Source organism: Lonchura striata, chromosome 3, assembly GCF_050655825.1.
Source record: "Lonchura striata isolate lonStrDom1 chromosome 3, ASM5065582v1, whole genome shotgun sequence".
Taxonomy (NCBI): domain Eukaryota; kingdom Metazoa; phylum Chordata; class Aves; order Passeriformes; family Estrildidae; genus Lonchura; species Lonchura striata.
The window spans coordinates 16,038,021-16,055,849 of record NC_140705.1 but is presented as its reverse complement, the minus strand read 5'-3'; the positions used below and the strand labels follow the sequence as shown (position 1 = coordinate 16,055,849).

General features: G+C 48.3%; 2 protein-coding genes across 6 annotated transcripts in view; one reads left to right on the top strand and one right to left on the bottom strand.

Annotated features, from left to right (window-relative positions):
- LOC144246077 (uncharacterized) overlaps positions 1-16,174 on the bottom strand; it is a 220,947-nt gene extending 204,773 nt beyond the window's left edge. For 2 of the 5 annotated variants that reach the window (XM_085576328.1, XM_085576333.1), the window contains exons 1-2: positions 15,992-16,174; positions 49-269 (exon numbers count right to left, since the gene is read on the bottom strand). The gene's annotated coding sequence lies outside the window, so the exon portion shown is untranslated. The remainder of the gene's footprint in view (positions 1-48; positions 270-15,991) is intronic. The other 3 variants (XM_085576329.1, XM_085576334.1, XM_085576327.1) reach the window with 2 other exon arrangements.
- Positions 11,273-13,260, top strand: ID2 (inhibitor of DNA binding 2). Its single transcript, XM_021525446.3, has 3 exons — positions 11,273-11,719; positions 11,878-11,942; positions 12,615-13,260. Exons 1-2 carry the CDS (start codon positions 11,372-11,374, stop codon positions 11,932-11,934), a joined length of 405 nt encoding a protein of 134 aa, XP_021381121.2. The 5' UTR covers positions 11,273-11,371; the 3' UTR covers positions 11,935-11,942; positions 12,615-13,260.
- Positions 16,175-17,829: the final 1,655 nt, after the last annotated feature.

Genomic DNA, 17,829 nt, shown 5'->3' with positions numbered 1-17,829 from the left:
ACAAGAAACCTCTTCAGAAGCATTTACTTTCTGGATAGTGTTACTTACTTTAGCTTGACATTTCAAATGAAAGAAATCTAAATTGATGAAGAAATTTGAAATTTGAATTCTCCCCTTCCCCTTTAATCCTTAGACTTCCTTGTTCCTGCTTCAAGTCTTCATCCAGCTGTGACTGGTACTTTCTCTGGTCTCTGGCAGTCACCCTACTGTCACTGCACCACCTTGTGATTTCCCAGCTGGGAGCAGGAGGTGGAATCTCCCTATGGGCACTGGAAAAGACACCAGAATGCACCTTATTACAATTATTACTTCTGCCACCCCAGAATCTTTTCCCACATTTATTAGAATATATTCTGTACTACCCTCAAAAGGGATATTCCCTTTTCAAGAACAAGAAAATAAAAAAGAAAAAAAAAGGGAAAAACAAGAAGAAAAAAAGAGAAAAATAAGCTGTTATCTGTAAACCAACAGTAATATGCGAAGCAGCTGGTCAGAAAATGTACTGGCTACTAACTCTAGTTCTGGCTGCCAAACCTGTGATCGATGGGACCTGTTACTTCAAGCAGTGTTTTCATCATAATTTAGACTTTAAGGACAATTCCCATTGGATTAAGGACTTTACATGTGATAAACAGTCTCTTGACACAGGTCAGCTTTAAGTGACTTGTCCATCATTGCACATAAAAATCTTTGTGGCAGAGACATGGATTAAGTCCTCCAGAACATAATTCAACTGTTTTAAGGAACATCTTCTTTGTGCACCTTCTACAACAGTTGAGGTAAGGCTTCCACAGAACACCATCTCCCTCACCATGGAAGTCCCATCTATGCCACAAAGGAATACACAGCCCTGCTGGTGTAGATTGCACAGCTAACAACAGGCAGAAATGCACAAAATTTACAACTATGAGCATCTAGCCTAGAGGTTACACACTGTGGACTGTAAAACCCCAGCACTCCACCAGACCAAGTCAGAAAAGCCTCTTGGTCTAAGTCTCTTACCCACTGTTCATTCTTCTCAACGCTGTTAAATGTGTGAAGTCACACACACACACAAAAAAAAACCAAAAAACAAACAAAACAAACAAAAAAAACAAACAAACAAACAAAAAAAACAAAACAAAAAAAAAAAAAACACGTGGAGAATTGTCAAGAAAGCCTGAGAACCAACCCTGTCATGGGACATCCACATCAAGGCCAGGGTGTCTAGTTAAACCATGTGCTGTCTGGGCTAAGGACAGATGGACCCAGAAATCAAGAGTATTAAGGACAGAGGACAGAGTTAGGCATTTAGACATCTGCATAGGCAGATATAAATCATCACAGAAGTAATGATTTTCTCAATTGTCTCTAAAGTGAGTCTTTAAAGACAAGCTTAAATGCAGGCATCAACCAGACACATGTCCTTAAATCAAGTGAGGTGAATCTCATCTCCAGAACCAAGAGACCTATGAAAGGGAATAAGGAATACAAAACTCTTGCTAATGAAGTGAAAACGAGCAGGGTGATAATGCAGGAAAAAAAGAAACTGCTAAAAGTCCAAATTCTGATTATTCAAGGAAGAACAGCTGAGATGCTAGGTATGAATGAGCTGATTTGTTCTGGCTCAAAGTATTTCAACAAGATCTCTTGTCTCTGCTGTAAATAGCTTGAGGCCTTAAACAATTTAATTTTAGTCCATTCCAAATTATTTTTATGTTGCCAAATTTAGACATATATCTTCCTATTTTGATAAAAGAAGTAGAAGGGTTTCTCAACCCTTGTGTTTTGGAATAGTTGAAGGCATTCAGCTTTGTGGAATGATTGATGTGAACAAAGTGGTGGCATCATCTCCAATTAGATTCATAGCTAAAAAACCCATCAGGAGAACATACTACTGTAATTATGCCAAACTGGACACTTATTTTCCACATTTGTTTCCACAATCTAAAATGTGCAAAATGACTGGACAATAAGCCTTTGGTGACTTTTAACTAAAATTGTCTTTCCCTGGAATCATCCATTTGCAAAGAATATGTGTGCACCAAACTCAGACCAGCACAGAAAACACTCGCACTCCAGTAATTTGATAAAAAAGCTGGGTGACCTTTTGCTGATCTCTGATGAAACAATTAAGTACATAGTTGGGATTTATGCTGCAGTACACAACAGCACTATTCCACATTATCAAAAATGAAAAAACTATAGCTTTCTGAAACTGAGAATTACAGGCTCATCTCTTCACAGCTAGTATTAAAGGTGATATTTTTAAAGGCATCCAACCTCCAGTTTTAGAAGTCAGAGACAGATTTTTCTGGGTATTCAAGTGCATAAAATACAGTATACATTTAGTCCATTTTCCATAGTACTTCGCTTTCTTTGATTTAAATACAGAGCCTTTCAGCTTTCTGAAAATCCCAACTGTAGCCCTGTAATATCTTCAAACAATTTTATGCATATTTTACACATCTAGCTCCTCTCTTAGAAGTAGTACGTATTGCCTCGAGTCAGTTAGACCATCCTCAAAAGAAGTGCACAAAATGACACGTTATATCCATACTTACATTTCAGACACCCAACACCAGGATCCACAAGCACAGACTAAGAACACACATGGCCACATGGCCTTTAGGCTCTACAGGCTCAGCAATACTTCATCCCAAGACACTTCACCCCAGTTAGCCATGTCCAGCCTTCCAATGGAAGGAATGACCACGCTGCAGAGACAGAACTAACTTTGACTACATACCCAAATTTTAAAGGCTAAATTCGGGTATGATGAATCAGAAAAATTAGTCATCCACAGTGGAATCCACCTCACTTGGCATCTATAAGTCAGGCTTCTGGCTGAAATTGGTTGTCTGGCTCCTGCTGAGAACTGATGGTGAGCAACGGCCCCCAGCGAGGAGATTCACTCCATCCTGAGAGAGGTGTCAGATGGGCACAGAATGAATCACGCTCTGCAGGTGTCTCTTGTTCTCTCTTCCCACTGACTATAGAGAGATGAGACATAAAACCTCTAAATAGCTAAGATAAGGTGAGATGAACCTCACCCTCAAGAATGGGTGAGTCTGCCAGGCCAGCAGGCCCAGACTTCAGGCTTCTTGCCATCCAGGAGATGCCTTTACCCCTGAGCTATAGTGTTAGGCTCCCTCTTGTTTATAATGCCTCTGGCTCTCTGAAATTTGCATCTGTTTCTTTACTGTGGCAAGTTTGAACAGGATGGGTGGGTGTCCTCCACCTTAGCCTTATCTCTGGTCGTTAGGGCTGCTTTGCAAGCAAGAGGGAGTTTATATCACCTCTGATGAGGAGAACATTGAATCTGCATCACTCACTTCCAGAACAAGTGCTCTCATGAGAAAAAATTGCTTATGAGAAAGCAGCAGTTCCTTTCCTTCTTTGCCCCTGAACTTTCCAGCAGCTCCAGCTGCTGCGCCTTGTGCTAAGCTCCATGCTGTCAGTGTGCATTTAACCATGATCTTGCACACACCTCCTGGACCAGGCCTCTCCAGAGATTTGGGCACACACCTATTTTGTGTGTCCCAGGTGGGTTTATGCAGGCGACAGTCACTGAGAAAGTCAGCTTAACCTAGATAATGCTCATTCTGGGCCAATAAAGAAGCAAAGTTTTAACAGCCAAAGAAACTTCACTAGAATTCACATGGTTCAACAGGACTCATGAGGGTGCACGTGCATTTGGGATGTGGTGCACATATTTCATTAAACTGCACTTCCAGTACCCAAACTCTGAGTGGAATTAGGCTTTCCTGACCACACAATTTTTTTTTCCTCCATATTAGTTAAAAAGGACTGAGAATGCTGTGGGTCCTGTGTTGACATAACCTATAACAATAGCTTTGGAAAAGTTAAGTTACTACTGCCTGCTTAATAATAGAAAGCTTTCCACCATGGAACTGAGGTATTCTTCCTGAAGGCAACAGGAAGACCAAATTGACCAGCAATTAGATGCCAGTTGCAATACAGACTCAATTTCTCCTCTATGTTCATGAAAGAGTATTATTATTATTATTATTATTATTATTATTATTATTATTATTATTATTATTTAGGAAAAACAAAACACACAGAGCATACTATGTAAATATTCTTGAAATTATCATAATTTTACAATCTGGGGCATGGAGTGGGGTGTGTATGTTTAAAACCATACCTGGATCAGATTTGCAAAATCTTCTCCCACCAAGCCAATTCCTAATCCCTCCCTTTTTTTTTCCATGAAATTAAGCCAAGCAGTTTGTGATCTTATTCCCACAGGCCGGTAGCTAAAGATCAAAATTGGGCCAAAGTGGGAGACTGAGGAGAGCTGGACCAGCCAGCAAGATAATTCACAAAAAAATAAGCCCATTTTTTATTCCTTGTTTTATTTCTTATTGCATGTGAGGTACTGTCAGTAATCTCCTGCCTGGCCTCTTCTCTCTTTTCTATCCTGAATAGATTTTCCAGAGAATTGGTGGGGAGTGCAAAATCTGCAACATTTTAGACCTACATTAATTTAAAGGTATCACTAGAAAAGTTACACTAGATGAAAACCATCTGCTACATAAGCCACGCAGTAATAAGTGTACTTGCTTGATCCCAGATTTTAGAACAACCATGCTGTTAGAGAGCCAACTAACTGGTTCACTATAAGGACTTATGGAGGACGATGTGTAACTTAATTAAAACATAGATGTTTCATTAATAAAATAGCTAAAGATTTTTAAGTAGAAATGTATTTGGCTTTAAACAGAAATGTATTTGAGCAAAACCATAAAAGTTAATGGTTCTAATACACCTTATACCAGTAGAACTTACTATGCCAGAGAGATGCTGCTCTGAGAAAGATTTCATGGCAATTTTCTTGAAGTCAAATCAGGTAAGCAATAGCCCTTTGCAGATAGCAGTTTATATAGCAAAGCCTTCAGGGCACTGGTCCTACTTACAAAAAAAAGAAATCCTACAAACCAGAAATAAATATTAGAACTAAAGCATCTGAATTTGGATTTGATATAAATGTTGTGGCAAAACAATGCAATTCAAATGGAAACACCCCTCTTTGCAGAGTGGTGTTGGAAAATACAGTTTGAGTAAAAGTCATTTTACTGCACAGCAGCAATTTAGGAATTGCTGATCATAAAATGATACACATGTCAAAACAGAATCTGAACAAAGGCCTGCCCTTCCTATAGTCCAACACTTTAGCCAAAATTGAGACGTCTTAAAAGAATGAAAAACATTTATGTTTTGCCAAAACACTTCCGAAGCGTCCCGACAATACACAGCCTGGGATTAACAGCAGCAGATCGGGGATGCTTAAAAGCAGGGATAAAGAGAATGATACTGTGCGAAAGCAACATTATTCAAAAGCACAATGAGGGAGGAGGAAAAGAGATCTTAGAAGTTGGCGGATCTGTGGCATTTGCAAATATGGCCCAGAAGAGAATGGAGCTTGGAAATGGGTCTCAGAGAAGGTGTATCCATAGGTCCCTTGAAGCGGCACCCGGAGGGGTTCGGAGCGGGGTGGGTGGAAACGGTGGGCAGGGCATCCTCGTGCCCAGTGAAAGGACCTGGAGGCGGGGGAGCTGTGGGTGCCAGCCCCGCTGCCCGAGAGTGGCAGTGGCAGAGCCCTGCCAGGGGCAGCACGGGGTGCGGGAAGCAGGACTCCTGCTCCCAAGAGCACAGCCGTTCGCAGAGCGCCGCGGGAGCCGGGAGATGTCCCGCTGCCGCTGCCGCTCCGGGGCTGCCCTGCGGCCGGGGGCGCCGGGGCCCCGCTCCGCGGCCGCGGGCACGGCAGCGCTGTCCCACGCGCGGCACCGCGCCGCGCCGGCCGGGGCCCCGTGACACCGACCGCGGTCGCACACGGCAGCACACGCACGACGCGTGGGACAGTGGCCGCAGCCGCGCCCCTGCCAGCCGGGTCTGCAGCGCTGGGGACGGGGCCACGGGGAGGGCTGCTGCCGGCATGGCGAGGAGTGGGAAACAGGGAAAAGTAGAAGGAAAATTTAAAAAAATAATAAATTTAAAAAATGAATTAGAAAGGTCCCTTCCCCCAAGGCAGCTGTGGAGTGTGCTGAAACCCCCTTTTAGGCACAATCAGCCCCGAGCATCTGGGCAAGGATGAGGTGGGTGCAAAGTGCACGGGGAGGAAATGTGTCAGCTGCAGCATCCGAGAGCAGCGGAGCAAGCTCAGACGGGAAATGAGCTTGCGAAGTGCACCCGACAAGATGATCGCGGGGATAAGTTGCTTCTATGGAAACTGCAGCCCGATGAACCAAAAAACAGTTTGATGGCAAAGTTTTAGAAGGAGCTGGCTGATGCCTGGTTTCAGCTACATTCCCCACCCCCTGAAGAAAAAAAGTAGAAAAAAGCTGCACAATGTGTTTCTTGTTATGGACAAAAAAAAAAAAAAAAAAGAAAGAAAGAAAAAAAGAAAAAATGGGGACACAGGTTTTTCCCTGTATGGGCTACATCATATTAAGCTGTAAGTTTAGTTCTGGACAAACAATCTCTTGTTGCATCTCTGGGATGGAGGTTAATGAATTCCCACAGATGATGTTGGCCAAACAGTGGTCGGCTTGTGACTTGATTTCCAGCATCATGATGTGAGGGGATCAGTATAGAAAAGCACTTTGAAGGGAAGAGGCTGCCTACAGCAGGATTGTTTCTACAAGCTAATTGTACTGAGTGCAGCTGCACAAAGCTGGATCAACAGTAATAGAAGGCGGCGCAGACTTCCTGACGCCAGCCCTGCAGAGCTCCCACCAACAGCCTGGCAATTCCAGATTGTTTTCCAGACCTTATCTCTCCCCCAAGTTTTTTTTTTTTTCCTTCTTCTTTTTTTTTTCCTTCTTCTTCTTTCGCCTTTTTTTTTTTTTTTAATTTTGTGACCGGAACAAAAGTAACAGGAAAATCCTTTGTGAAAGTAGAAAATGCTGTTACAGATCGGTGCCTTTCGCAGAAGTTGTAACTAAATATTTTGCATGCATTACTCTTCCTCCCGCTCGAAAGAAAGAAAGGGGAAAAAAAGCCAACCCCCAAACTTCTACAACTTTTCTTTGAATGAATTGGAAACGTGAGGGAAACAAAAGGGAGCGGGTAGTTAAAAGCGGCCGGGTTTCGCGAGATATTTTACCTGGTACATTGAAAACTCCTGTATCAAAACATACTTGGACACCCCGCTTGGACAGGCTGGATGGTGTCAATGACTTGGAACCGGGCCAATTTTAACAGATTTTTTTTTTTTTTTTTCAGTCTGGTTTGATGGCTTAAATACGCGGCAATTAAAGCTATTTACATTATTACTGGATGTTTTAGATAGATTTCATTAGAGGCAGGGGACAGGGCCGCGGAGGAACGCGCCGGTCCCCAAGGGGGGCGGCAGCGCAGCCCCGCAGTTCTGCCCGGAGCCCCTCGCCCCGCACACACACCGGAGGGAGCCTGGCCGGGGGTGACTGTGCGGCCCTGGAGCTGGGCTGAGAACACCTTCAGAGGCGACAGAATAGGCAGCCTTCAAAACAACCATGAAAATACACTCTTTTGGCATGGAGGGGGAGGGAGGGGAAGGGGTGCCGCAGGACCGAACCCCCCACTCTCTACCCCACACCGGAGCCTCGGAAGCGCGGCCCGCTCCTTCCCGCCTGGGTCGCGGCAACCTGGCCCCGCAGGGCAGCCGGGCTGGGGGCGAGCGGCGCCGGCACCTTTCCCCCCGCGTCCATCCGCGATTTTGCCCGGTTTACCCTTCCCTCTCTCTTATCCCCCCCCCCCCACCCCTCCTTCCCACATTCCCTCGTCCTCCCCCCGCGGCATGGCGAGGCGTCCGGCGGCGGCCCCCGCTGCAGGTGCGCCCGGGAGGGGGAAGCGAGGCCGGGCCGCCGCCGCGGGCGCAGCCCCGGTCGCCATGGCAGCCGCCTGAGCGGCGCCGCCGGGCCCGGGCGGCGCGGGCGGGGGGGGCGGCGGCGAGGGGCTGATGTCACGGGGCTGGCGCCGCGCAGTCCGGGCCGGCCCCGGGCGCGGGGCGGGGCACGGGGGCGCGGGGGGAACGGCGCCCCCGGGGCGGCCGCGCTCCCGCCGCCGCTCCGCGCACCCAGCGCCGCCGCGGGCTGGCGCCGGGCGGGGGGACCGAGCGCAGCCCCGCGTTCGTGATCCCGGGGGCGCGGAGGCGAAAGCGGCGCTTTGCGCGTGGCTTCGAGTGGACGCGGTTCCTCCCAGATGTTTGCGGCGGCGGCGTCTCGGGGCTGGGAAGTGGCTGTAAAAGTCCCGGCTGAAAACTAAAGAGGTGGACGCTCGGCTCCCGGGGCACTCGGAGTTGCCTGGGACGGGGCCTGGAAAAGCCCCCGCGGAGCAGCTCGCAGTCCCCTCCCCGGTGGGTTCGGCTCCCCCCCGCCCCGCAGTCCCCCCGGCTCGCCGGGCAGCGGGACCGCTCGTGGGGCCCGAGCGCAGGAGCTCCCAAAGCTAGCGAGCCGCTGCCAAAGCTTTCTATAGTAAAACAGCGGAATTGAGGGAATGCAACGTTAGGGAAAGACTCTTCAGCCGCTCTCCTGGGGAAAGCGGAGCCTGGCTGCTCCCGGGCTCTATTTTGCGTGCAGAAAGCGCATATGACAGTCATTTGCTGACAGAAAAAATAACCAGGTTAGACTCTCCACACAACTTCCCGGTGTTCCAAAAAGCGTGTTAAGTCTTTGGTGTGGAAAACCGAGAGCAGTAACACAGGATCCTCTGCAGCGCCCGGCCGGCCGGTGCTGCTGCGCTGTCCAAGAACGACAAACAGTGATGGGAGAAGCATGAACATATTTACATTGGCTATTATTAAAACCAAACCACTCCACATTTCTTCCACTGGTGCCTTCATTAGACAGAAACGCAAGTATGTTGCAGGACCAAAACCAGTGGCCGCTGGTCAAGTTCCACCACCAATTGGTATCTTAGAGATGTAAGGGTTGAAGTCGCCCTAAGTCGTGATTTTGAGTGGGTCCTTAATTGGCAGGATGGTTTTTATTATTATTTACTCTCTGTAACTGCACATGAACAGTGTACTTGTCTTCCTGTCAGATTGAATGTCGAGATTCACTTTCACCCTTCGTGTTTCAAAACGCGTTGAATTGTGTTCCTATCAGCCTCGGCACCGCCTCCAGTCCACCCCGGAGAACAGCCCCGGGGCAAACACCCCGGTGTGACAGTCGCCGAAGTGCCCGGTTAAAAGAATAACCAACCACCAGCTCAGGAATGCCACGTTAATTGGAAAAATAACTGATGTGGCTCTTCGCAGCTTTGTCTCCAAGTGTCCGCAATGTTCCTCTCTTACAGCCCCGACCCCCTTCGTGTAGCTATGCAACAACAGTGCAGATAAATCCAGTATTTGTCTGCTTTTAATATTTATGATTGGCAGCACAATCCTCACTGATTTTATGGATGTATGCGTTCACTACGGTTTTGCTTGCACTGAACACTAACGCGCTTTAGGCATCTGTGTGGTTTTACTATTAGAAAATTGCTGCGATTTGGGCAGAATTTCATTTATATTAGTTGTGTATATACATTCACGTTTTTGTAAGTTGAACTTTCCTTAGGTAGTGTGTGGAATGGAAGGTGGAAGCTGTGTCTTTGTTTTACAGCCCGTAGCATAAGCAAAATATAGGAAAATAAAATGGAACTAAACTTAAAAAAAAAAATCAAAGTCACTTCTCTAGCAAAAAAAGAAAAAACAAACCAGAAAAACCCCGAAAACTTTTTCCTCTGGAATGTTTCTGGAAGATGTTTCATTGGCTGCAACCAAAAGCTGCTAAAAGTACAGCGTGTAGTAAGCATTTGCATTTGTCACCAGAAACAATCTATGCATAATTAATGACAGTACTGTGTCACGAGCACTGATAGGGCGCAGATGAGCAGCTTTTCAAGGGTAATACATGTAAATGCACTTCCAATATGCAGATTTGCTTAATGATCTCCAATTAATAGCATCATCTGAAGTAGCCCTGTTCTCAGGAAGCAGGGCGCTAGAGTGACGCCTGCCTGGCTGTTGGGGTGCTCAGTGTCCCGTTTTCATCAGGACAGAAAGTTGCAGTGGGATTTAAAGGCTTATTTGATCTTTAATCTTGGTTTATTTCATTCCTGCCTACAGCGCTGGCTGCAAACCGGCCATTGACTTTCGCTGCCGTGCGCTAAGCGGGGTCGTGCAAACACCGCCGGGATGCTCCAGCTCACGGTGACCTCGGCACCCCTCGCTGCAGCGGGACCTGCGCATCCCGCACCGCGCTCCGGGCGCGGCGCCGCCAGCCCCGCACACCGGTGCGAGCCCGTGCAGAGATCGGGGCGCGGCGGAGGGGGAGCGGGCACGGAGGGTGTCTGGGGGCACGGAGGGTGTCAGGGGGCACAGAGAGGTGTCAGCGGGCACGGAGGGTGTCAGCGGGCACGGAGAGGTGTCAGGGGGCACAGAGAGGTGTCAGCGGGCACGGAGGGTGTCTGGGGGCACGGAGGGTGTCAGCGGGCACAGAGAGGTGTCAGCGGGCACGGAGGGTGTCAGCGGGCACAGAGAGGTGTCAGGGGGCACAGAGAGGTGTCAGGGGGCACAGAGAGGTGTCAGCGGGCACGGAGGGTGTCAGGGGGCACGGAGGGTGTCAGCGGGCACGGAGGGTGTCAGGGGGCACGGAGAGGTGTCAGCGGGCACGGAGGGTGTCAGGGGGCACGGAGGGTGTCAGGGGGCACAGAGAGGTGTCAGGGGGCACAGAGAGGTGTCAGCGGGCACGGAGGGTGTCAGGGGGCACGGAGGGTGTCAGGGGGCACAGAGAGGTGTCAGGGGGCACAGAGAGGTGTCAGCGGGCACGGAGGGTGTCAGGGGGCACGGAGGGTGTCAGGGGGCACAGAGAGGTGTCAGGGGGCACAGAGAGGTGTCAGCGGGCACGGAGGGTGTCAGGGGGCACAGAGAGGTGTCAGGGGGCACGGAGGGTGTCAGGGGGCACAGAGAGGTGTCAGCGGGCACGGAGGGTGTCAGCGGGCACGGAGGGTGTCAGGGGGCACGGAGAGGTGTCAGCGGGCACGGAGGGTGTCAGGGGGCCGGGCGGGACCGCGGCGCTGCCACCCCGAGCCCCGCGCGGGCCCGCACAGCCCCGCGCACTATTTACTCCCTCAGCTGTGCGCGCGGCCACGCCTCCCGCTGCCATTGGCTGACCGGGCGGAAGGCCCCACCAGTGAGGGCGCCCCGCGGTGATAGACGTGCCGGCGGCAGCCAATGGCAGCGAGCGCGGGCCGGGCCCGGCGGCGGCCGCCGTATAAGAGCGGCCGCGCAGAGCCAGCCCTCAGTGCGAGCTCCGGCAGCGCCAGAGCGGCAGCGCAGCGCTCCGCAGGCTCCAGCCCGCACGCCAGAACCGCGCTCTCCGCCGCCCGCCCGCCTGCCAGCATGAAAGCCTTCAGCCCGGTGCGGTCCGTCAGGAAAACCGGCCTCTCAGAGCACAACCTGGGCATCTCCCGGAGCAAGACCCCCGTGGATGACCCTATGAGCCTGCTGTACAATATGAACGATTGCTACTCCAAGCTGAAGGAGCTGGTGCCCAGCATCCCGCAGAACAAGAAAGTGAGCAAGATGGAAATCTTGCAGCACGTCATCGACTACATCCTGGACCTGCAGATCGCCTTGGACTCGCACCCCAGCATCGTCAGCCTGCACCACCAGAGACCCGGGCAGAACCCCTCCTCCAGAACTCCTCTGACCACCCTCAACACAGACATCAGCATCCTCTCGCTACAGGTACGAGCGTCCCCCGCTCGCCGCCGAGCTGCGGCGGCGGCGGCGCCGCGGTGCGCTCGCTCTCCGCGGGGCAGCGCCGCGGGGGCCGGGACAACGCGCTCCGGCCTCCCCGGAGTGCTCGGCCACCTCGCCCTTACCCTGCTCTTGTTCTCTCGCAGGCGTCCGAGTTCCCCTCAGAGCTCATGTCAACTGACAGCAAAGCACTTTGTGGCTGAATCAAACGGTGAGTGCGGTGCGCCTTTTTCCCAAACTTCGGGTAAAAAACTGCCTCCCCGGGGAATGGGAGGCGTGATGGCAAATGCTAAAAATAAGTCCTAAAAGTTGATTGGGAAATGCCTTTGTAATCAGTAAGAAATGAGACTAATAACTGAGTCTTGAGGTCCTAAGCGTGTGTGTGTCGCTAAGGTTCACCCTGCAGCACAGGCTCTTCTGATCCTGCTCGCTGCTTAATGCAAATTCTTATCTGTTCTTGGAGCCTTAACTTCCTGGGCCAAAGTGACTGATTAAGTTGGGAATCTTGGCACAATTCCTTGAATTCTGTGATGTGGGATTGTCTGCGCTATCAGTTAAATAAGTGACTGCTTTTAATCAAATAATTGCTCCAAGAGGCAGACTGGCGCCTCTGAGCATTGCGTTTACAGAGATCTAAATAAAGATTGGACTGAGAATCCTCTTTCTAGCCTTTCCCTGGAGTGTATGTTATTTTTATGTTCAATTTGTGCTCTTGAGAGCGAGTGTGTGAGCTTGTATGTGTTGCATCTGGACGCCAGGGTTTGCCCAATCTCTGAGTGTTTGGTTAAATGTTCAAACTGTGGCTTCCTCTCTGGCGCCAGTCTGTCCGGATCTCTGCCCTGTTAGCATTCTCCTAAATACGCCTCTTTTCAATCTCTTGCAGGTGTTCCACTGATGAGATTTTTTTTTTTTTCTTTTGCACAAGAAAATGTCTACAGGATTTTTTTTTCTTTTTTGAGGTGCTGTATTTTTCAGCTGTACCTGGAGGGGAAAATCCACGTTCAAGTAAAAGGAACTTTTAAAATGAATAAAGAAGAAAAAAATCAAGATTGATCTTTAACCCCACCCCATTTTTCAACTTGGACTGAACCTAGTTATTTATGAAGAGACTCTTAAATACCCTTTCCCTAGTTGGAAGGCTTCCTTTATATACTATTCCCAACGTGGGGAGCGAAACAAAAATTCACAAGGAGTTGCCCATTTTAAAGCAGACTTTGCCTTTTTTTCCAAAGGTGGAGCGTGAGTACCGGAAGGATCCAGTGTTCAGTTTTTTAGGAAAGTCTGTGGTCAGAAATTACCTTTTTGACACAAACCTAGGACTGAATGCTGTGTATATATTTATATATAAATATATATATATATGAGTGAAACCTTGTGAACTCTTTAATTAGAGTTTTCTTGTATAGTGGCAGAAATACACATTTCTGCAAAAAGTGTAATGATGTACTTAATCATGCTAAACTTTTTATAAAAGTTTAGTTGTAAACTTAACCCTTTTTATACAAAATAAATCAAGTGTGTTTATTGAACTGATTGCTTGCTTTATTCTTTGGGGACCAACTGTTGGCTTTGATTTATGTTGTTTTTGTTGGTTTTTCTAATACTTATACCTTGTTATGAATTTATCAAGTAAAAATTCAAATATGTAGAGACTATAAAGAATAAAATTACCTGAAGTGAATAATTCTTGTAACTTGGAAAATCTTATTTGAGCGTATATTGCAATCTTCTAAGTCATCTGCCTGTAAACAGTGTGAAAGGAACGAGAAAAGGAATTTATTACACAAGGGGTGCTATTGACAAAAGTGCTTGGAAATGTACAAAAGCTGTTAATCCTGAGGCATTCCCATAGAGTATTGCCTTTTTTCTTCCCTCCCACCCCTCTGAATGATTCAGTTGGGGTAGTAATGGCCCAGATCTGTTAATTTGTGCTTGGAATAATCACTCAGAATTAAGGGTTGTGGGTGGTTATTAGTGCCCCAACTATTAAATTTCTCTAAAAAGGCTTTGAATGTGAGAGTTGGTGATGCGTTAACATGGGATCTAAAATGATGAAGTGACTGTTGCCTTTCCTCACTGGAATTTTCATGCTTCCATGCAATATTTCAATGAAATGGGCTTTCTAATCAGTTGCAGCAGCTTCTCCATATGACTAAGATACTGAGAATTGACTTAAATCGCTGTTGTGTTACTGATTAAACTTTGGCTGCTCCTACAAGGACTCTCTCCGTAAGAATTAAATTAAGTTTGAAATAGGAATCTAAATTCCTGAAAGCCAGAAACTGTTTATTTCTTCTTTCTCTTTTGCCCTCAGAAGCGATGCAATATCACTTATTATTCCAGGGACACTTACTGTACCCTATGGAGCCACTGTTCATTAAATACGTGTAGTTGTCATAAGACAGTGGTTGTGGGAACCGTGCCTATCAGATGACATTCTAATTTAAGCGCAGGCATAAACTTCCCTGAAATGAGAAGTTAAATTGTGGGACCTACTTTGGAATTCAAGAGAGTCAGTTGTAATCTGAAAGAAAGAAACGTCTCTGGTGCTCAGGGTAAGTACAGCTGTGGCAGGCGCTGCGCTTTGGGCCCGAGGGAGCGTGTTCAGGGTTTCTGCTCTGGGGACTCTCAGTGTGAAAGGCAGGAGCTTCACCTGGTCCAGTAACACTTTCCCTCGCCAACAGGTGGGTGGGTGGTGCTCTGGGGCAGCAGCAGCTGCCTTTCCTTGCCCTTGACACCAAATCCATTCACGTAGGCTGGGAGAAAGCCAGCTCTGATCTCTTAATACTGACGCTGCCCTGCCCGGGCAGAAGCGCGCCCTCTCAGAGGACCAATGCAATCGGAAGACGAGAAGGGTCAGCAAACGCGGGGACGGGCCGGGGGGTGGGAGAGAAGGACACGGCCGGAGCTGAGCTGCATCTCGCCGTGCCCAGCTCCGCAGGGATTAGGGAAAGCTCCGTGCAGCGCACACCGGCTGTGCCTCCTGTGGCCGAACCTCGCTACTGTCTCAGCGCCCGGAGCGCAGGGCTCGTTCCAGCTTCGTGCAAGCAGCGTTTAACCCCGACAGCCCAGTAGTGAAATATTTCATTACCGCAAATCAGCACGCCTCAGTCCCTAAAATACTCCTTTTCCTGTGTGTATTTTACCCAACTCTTAACAGCAGCACATTCGGGGTTGTAAGCAGAGTATTGAGATCTTCTAAACCAGTAACAATCCACTGCAATTGCCACCAATTTTCACCGTCAAAACTTTTTCACCCTGCCGCGCATTTTGGGGTGAAACAACAGTAAGTCACTTTAAACCCACAGTTAATTTTATAAAATTAAAGAGCTGCAACGGTCAGATCACTGTAATTATTTTAAGGTCAACCCCTTTAGAAACTACAGCGTTTACACTTTGATATTTTTAAGCTATAGGATGATTAACACACTTGTAGAATGAAACCGATTTCCTTATCATGCACAGCCAAAATAGAAATTCACAATTTACAAGGCGTGGGGAGCTGAGCAGGAAAACAAACAAACATGTTTTTTAAAATGTAAATTAAGAAAGGAAAACATTTTTCCTCTTTCAGGATTAACTAATTCCTCGACTTGACAATGTTCTATGATCAGAACTGGGGACTTAAACTAGGTCCTCCCTCAGAGATTCACCCTGTTCTTAAGATTTTGTTATTCAAAGATAAACAGCAAGGTCAAAGTTGAGTGCCCAATATTGTTAATTTTTAACATTAATTCTTTAACTTTCCTTGAAGATGTGGGAATTCTTTATTCTATACCATTGTCATTGTCCCTCCAGAACGCATCAGAAAAAATCTGTGACATTTTCACCACTTTCCCTGCCCCATTTACTGTCTCTGTACAAAGCTGTTGTCCACAGTCCTGTGAACTGAGTAGTTCAACGCAACAGATCAAGATGACCTGCTGTCAAGTATGTGACAGCAAAATAGTTTTAGTGACGATCATATTTAAACTCTGCAATTTGTTTTTGAGTAGGCTATGCATGAAAGTTGCAAGTACTCCTACAGACAATTCCACACCGGAGTCGGGGGGAAACAGAAATACAAGAGGATTCTCTCATGTAGAAGAGAGGTTTCAAAGCCTGGCCTTTCTTGCGTATCACCTTTAATAACACACGGCCCAGCTCCCAAGCTTATCCCAGTCAGAAAGCGGCAGGCTCACACCCACGGGCAGCAGGAGTCCCTCTAGCCGTCTCCAGGTAAGGGAAACGCAGAGAGCAGGCTGGGGTTTGTTTACTCACCCCCGGGCAAACAGCGCTGTGTCTATCGCACCGAAACCACTCGGGAGCCGCTTGCAGAACCGGTGCCAATATTTTGACACAAACGTGACCGAGGGCGCTGCCTCGGAGCACGGGCAGGACGCGGCGCGGGGCCGGGGCGGGCGGTGCGTGGAGGGCCAGTGCCACCCTCCGGGCCGGCCGCGCACGGCACCGCGCTCCCGGCGCCGCCCGCCCGGCTGGCCCGGCGCGCCCCGCCGAGCGCCCGCGCCCCGCCGAGCGCCCGCGCCCCGCCGAGCGCCCGTGCCCCGCGGAACTCCCGTGCCCCGCGGAGCGCCCGTGCCCCGCGGAACTCCCGTGCCCCGCCGAGCGCCCGTGCCCCGCGGAACTCCCGTGCCCCGCGGAACGCCCGCGCCCCGCCGAGCGCCCGCGCCCCGCCGAGCGCCCGCGCCCCGCCGAGCGCCCGTGCCCCGCGGAACTCCCGTGCCCCGCGGAGCGCCCGTGCCCCGCGGAACTCCCGTGCCCCGCCGAGCGCCCGTGCCCCGCCCGTGCCCCGCGGAACTCCCGTGCCCCGCCCGTGCCCCGCGGAGCGCCCGTGCCCCGATAGCTGCGGACTTCACTCCCAACGAGCGACACGGCTCGTAAAAACCTACCGAGAACGCCGCTTTGAAACACCAAACGCTTTGCTCGCAGCGCAATGAGAAAAGAACCATTTGATAGAACTCATTTGTGTTTGACTCTGGAAAGTGAAACATGTTCTCTTAACAGTCTAGTGTGTGTTAAGGAATCTTCCATAGAACACTTTGCAGTCTGGATCAATTAATGAAAAATGGGAAAAGGATAAAATTGTTATTTGCTAATGAGAATTAGCGGTGGATAAGAATCTCTTCCTGTGTGTACCACTGCCCTTGCTTACTTACAAGAAATTATTTACACAGCTTTTACTGGAAGCTGTAAAGAAGAAGGATAGCAGAATGCAACTGTTGCATGGCAGAAGAAAACACTGGCATAGAATTTTGTACAGAAAAAGGTTTTCACAAATGTATTCTGTAAAACTACTGTTTTGCAAAAGGATCGGTATTTTCTGATTCTACAGATAAATGAAAATGTTTGAAATCAAATTTGTTTTACCCGCATTACCATATTCCTCTCTAAAACAGCCATTAAGTTATCATAATTCTAAAGTGTATGAGCCAAATGCAAACAGTATTTCAATAAAACAAACTGATACAGCAACAGCCACTGATTGTGTGAGCCACTAGCTAAGGTAAATTGAAGAAAGCAAAGGATGAAACAAACAAATGCGATTACTTTTGGAGTCACAGTAACTGAGACAAATTTATATTACAGTTGACTGCTTGTCTTGAATAAAAAATATTTTAAAAGGGCAGTCACTGCACTGGACAAGAACTATAAATAGGGCCAAACTGAGAAAAATTAATTGCACAGGAAGCTCTGCAGCGGACTTACTGCTGTTAGCTGCCCTAGAAGACAGCACTTTACTTTTTATTTCACAAGAACACAATGAATGGATAGAGAAAATGATATTATGTGAAGCAACAAGGCCTATCCAGATTTGAAACAATTAAATTAACTGCATTACTTGCCAAAAAGAGTGTGTTTCTGTAATTTCTAGTAAGTATCACCACAAATTACACCCTGTGACTAACAGTTTTATGAATAGATCAGGTATTTCTCTTTAAAACTAACAGCCTGAAACAGCTCTTACGTTTTACTACTGATGGCAGAACTTCAGAAGCTCACACAGAGTTGTTTGTGGGGTTTTTTTTCTTCTTCTTCTCTTTATAAGAACTGGACTGTAAACCTGCTGAATTTCTCTTTCATTTGGAAGAGAACAAAAA

Bases quoted from the DNA above. Each gene is read 5' to 3' on its own strand.
- ID2 (XM_021525446.3), top strand. From the start codon at position 11,372: ATGAAAGCCTTCAGCCCGGTGCGGTCCGTCAGGAAAACCGGCCTCTCA. The intron at 11,720-11,877 runs GTACGAGCGTCC...GTTCTCTCGCAG, and splicing joins TCAGCATCCTCTCGCTACAG to GCGTCCGAGTTCCCCTCAGA.